Here is a 2,743-nt window from a genome sequence, read left to right on the forward strand (position 1 = left end):
ATCCCTAGCATGGAAGGCAGACATTAAACGATGTTGATGATGATGATGATGATGATGATACACACACACATGGATGTTAAATGGTGATGACGATTATATATATATATTTACACATACATACATGTATGTATGTATGTATGTATAGTCATATATATATATATATATGTGTGTGTGTGTGTGTGTGTGTGTGTGTGTGTGTGTATCATCATCAGTTAACATTTGCTATCCATGCTGACATGGACTGAATGGTTTGACATGAAAAAGTGAACGTTAAAAGGGGGATAACATATAACTTTGTTTTCTCAATTTATATATTAAAGTTAAAGAATTAACTTTGCAATTTTTTTATATTGAATTTTATTAATTTCTCTTAGATTATCATTATATTTAATTTTAGTTTCATTGAGGAGTACAGTTATTGACGTTATGAAGTCAACTATGTTCTGAAACCATAAAAGAATCGGTCCTCAATTTCCCCCTACTCCAACCTCTTTTTTGTCAAAATCAGTATCCTTAAGGTTATCTAAGGTTAACTTCTGAACATTCTCGATCTGTGAAGTAGAAGCATAAATACTTGTCTTCCCTGGTTTTACCTCAGAATTTTCATTCAATTCAGCCATAGCAGTCAAAGACTGCGCTCGTTTTGTAGGTGCATGAACTTGTAAGTGTTCATGCAATAGTAAAGCTTCTTTGGATGGTTGAGGTGGAACTGAATCTTTTTCTGTAGGAACCGTTCTGCTAACAGTGTTGGGTGATACATTACTTTCACAAATTTCTGGTGTTTTAACAAACTTTGTTGCTACTTGCTCATTCTGCTGAATAACATGTTTCAGAAATATACATATATGAAGATATGATGACACACAGTGTAACAGAGAAAAAATAGAAAAGACAGAAAGTAAAAAGGCAAATGGAAAGCTTTGACATGATCCCTACAGGAAATAGTAGTAAAATCTTTCTTAAATCACACCACCTTAAACAGAGGTGAAATAAGCATAGCAAGGTGGCCCAGAGTCAAACCACAAAATCATCAGACTTCCACTGCCACTGCTGCCACTACCACCACCACCATCAGCTGCAAGTGCAGTAGTAGTTGTGTCATTGCTCATGCTCATAGTCATAGTATAAAGAGTAAAGACCCCCTTCAGACATGAATGACCATGTGATTGCACCTAGAAAGTTCCCCTCTGAAGCACAAGTTTGGGCAAGGCTATTTATCGAAGACCAATAGTTGTCCATGCATACCAGCCTCCCCTCTCCATGCCACCGATGTTATCCAAAGGAAAAGCACCAGTGACATCACAACTCATTTCTACAGCTGAGTGAACTGGAGCAATGTGGAATAAAGTGTCTTTCTCAAGAACACAACAACACAGCCCCAGTCTGGGAATTGAACTCACTAACTCATGATTGTGTGCCCAATGCTCTACCCACTGAACCATATGCTTTCACAAGCCATAGTATGAGCCATAAATATTTTTTTAAATAACTGAGATCTTTCCATTTTTATTACTAATATTGCTAAAAACATTAAAAGAAACATTTTTTAAAAATCAACAGTGAAAAAGTATTAGTGAAGTTTGAAGACTCTCATCTTATGGGAAAATAAGAGTAAAAAGTGAAGTACAAAAATGAAATGTTTGGAATAAACAAAAAAAATTTAAACCATTTCCTGCCACCATAAATCCTAAAAGTTTCACTCTTTCTCGTTTTTTTAAAAATCAGAGTTTAAAATATGAACAGTCTGAATTTTTTGCTTAAATCCTAGCAATGGACCACTCTTGGGTGCATCATCATTCCATTAAATGTGTTTATGGGGAGAAAGATATTAAAAAAGCATCAATACATGTCAGTTAAATTGCCCTTGAATCATACACACATTTATTTTTATTTTACTTTATTTTATTTTTTTGCATAATTGTATGAATTCCTCCCATGTGTAAAACATAAATTCACAAAACTTTTCTGAAAATTCCCCCCAAATAGTAAAAGTTATGAGGGGTTTTGCCCAACCATTTTTGAGAAGAGAGTTGCATGAGACTTAACTCATCATCAGGTGGGCCACGCTATTGAGAAAATTCATGGTAATTTTTCAACGGGCATGGCATTCAGAAAGTCCCACAAGCTGCAGTTTACTCATGACTGATTTACAGTGTAATTTGCTTCCTTTTAATTAACATCATCATCATCATCATCATCGTTTAACGTCCACTTTCCATGCTAGCATGGGTTGGATGATTTGACTGAGGACTGGTGAACCGGATGGCTGCACCAGGCTCCAATCTGATCTAGCAGAGTTTCTACAGCTGGATGCCCTTCCTAACGCCAACCACTCCGAGAGTGTAGTGGGAGCTTTTATGTGCCACTGACACGAGGGCCAGTCAGGCGGTACTGGCAACGACCATGCTCAAAATGGTGTATTTTACGTGCCACCTGCACAGGAGCCAGTCCAGCGGCACTGGCAACGACCTTGCTCGAATAATTTTCTAACGTGCCACCGGCACAAGTGGCAGTAAGGCGACGCTGGTAACGATCATGCTCAGGCAGGATCTGAAGAATCTGAAGAACAGAAGACCAAATACCTTAAAGTATTTAGTTGCATTCTTTTAATTGCTGAGTTTGAATTCTGCTGGAATTGTCTTTGCTTTTCATTCTTTCTTCCACAAGTAACAGTCAAGTACTGAGGCATCGACTTAATCAGTTTTTCCCTCCTCATCCTTCTCACTTCCCCCCTCCTTCCCCC

The 2,743-nt window shown here is 37.5% G+C and overlaps 1 protein-coding gene across 1 annotated transcript in view; it reads right to left on the minus strand.

Annotated features, from left to right (window-relative positions):
- Positions 1–467: 467 nt before the first annotated feature.
- The window catches only part of LOC106883256 (uncharacterized), a 58,958-nt gene continuing 56,682 nt past the window's right edge, over positions 468–2,743 (minus strand). Inside the window, exon 16 of the mRNA XM_052971576.1 lies at positions 468–812. Coding sequence (XP_052827536.1) covers positions 468–812 — 345 coding nt within the window. The remainder of the gene's footprint in view (positions 813–2,743) is intronic.

This window comes from Octopus bimaculoides, chromosome 1, assembly GCF_001194135.2.
Source record: "Octopus bimaculoides isolate UCB-OBI-ISO-001 chromosome 1, ASM119413v2, whole genome shotgun sequence".
Classification (NCBI taxonomy): Eukaryota; Metazoa; Mollusca; class Cephalopoda; order Octopoda; family Octopodidae; genus Octopus; species Octopus bimaculoides.